The sequence below is a fragment of the Parasteatoda tepidariorum genome, chromosome X1 (assembly GCF_043381705.1).
Source record: "Parasteatoda tepidariorum isolate YZ-2023 chromosome X1, CAS_Ptep_4.0, whole genome shotgun sequence".
NCBI classification, from domain to species: domain Eukaryota; kingdom Metazoa; phylum Arthropoda; class Arachnida; order Araneae; family Theridiidae; genus Parasteatoda; species Parasteatoda tepidariorum.
The window spans coordinates 21,641,289-21,642,334 of record NC_092214.1 but is presented as its reverse complement, the minus strand read 5'-3'; the positions used below and the strand labels follow the sequence as shown (position 1 = coordinate 21,642,334).

The following is a 1,046-nucleotide window of genomic DNA, read 5'->3' as shown; positions in this document are numbered from 1 at the left end:
TAAAGATAATATGACTATTTTCACTTGCATATTAATCCCACGTTTGATACAAATAGTCAAAATTTATTGATGTATAAAAGTAAAATATATAATTAAGAAATATAAAATTTAATGACTGTAAATGCCTACGGGAAAAAAAATTCAGAAATCCGTCAAGAAACTTTGAGAAAATATAGTGTAACGCTTGTTAAACATGTTATGTAGATATATTATACACTCATTTACAGTTTCTGACTTCTCGGGCGAAATGAACCTCGGATCAAGAACTTGCTTGGACAGTAACTTTAGCAGCTAGATTAGGCTGATACACACTTCACGTCGCATAAAGACGTGGTTATTCTTCTCCTTCTCTTCTCATTGGCACGACGGCCCACGACCTTCTCAACAAGCCTATGCCAAGACATTCTTCCCTTAGCCAAGGTTCTCCAGTTTATTATCTTTAAAACTTGTAGGTCCTTTTCAAGGCAGTCTAAAAATCTTAGGTTTGGCAGTCCTCTTTTTCTTGTACCTGTTGGCCTGTCACTGAAAACTTTCTTGGTTGTCCTGCTACCCTCCATTCTTATAATGTGGCCTGCCCATTTAATCCTTTGAATTTTGATGAATTTAATGACATCAGGTTCTTTATATGCTTTGTAAAGTTTCGTGTTTGATCCTCTAAACCAGGTACCGTTTTTACTTATTCCACCAAAAATGCTTCGTAGTATTTTTCTCTCAAATCTAGCTATCATATTTTCATCTCCACAGGTCATTGTCCAGGTCTCACATGCGTATGTAAGAACTGATCGTATAAGACAATTATAGAGTAACACTTTTGTTTTTCTTTTTATTAGGTTTGACTTAAGATATTTTCTTAGACCATAAAAGCACTTATTGGCCATCGTGATCCTCGTGTGTATTTCTTGTGTAGTGTCGTTTTTGTTGCTAATCTTAGACCCCTAATAGGTGAAGCTATCAACGGCTTCGAATTTGTATGTCCAATTTCAAACTGTGTTTCTTCATAGCCAGCTTTTGTGCAGGGATAAAGACGTGGTACTAAGCAAGAAAAT

General features: G+C 35.7%; 1 protein-coding gene across 1 annotated transcript; it reads right to left on the bottom strand.

Moving 5' to 3' along the window:
* Positions 1–296: 296 nt before the first annotated feature.
* Positions 297–749, bottom strand: LOC139427105 (uncharacterized). The gene has a single exon (XM_071187773.1). The coding sequence runs from the start codon at positions 747–749 to the stop codon at positions 297–299; it is 453 nt and encodes a 150-aa protein (XP_071043874.1).
* Positions 750–1,046: the final 297 nt, after the last annotated feature.

Excerpts from the sequence above, each read along its gene's own strand:
- LOC139427105 (XM_071187773.1), bottom strand. The coding sequence starts at position 749 with ATGACCTGTGGAGATGAAAATATGATAGCTAGATTTGAGAGAAAAATA.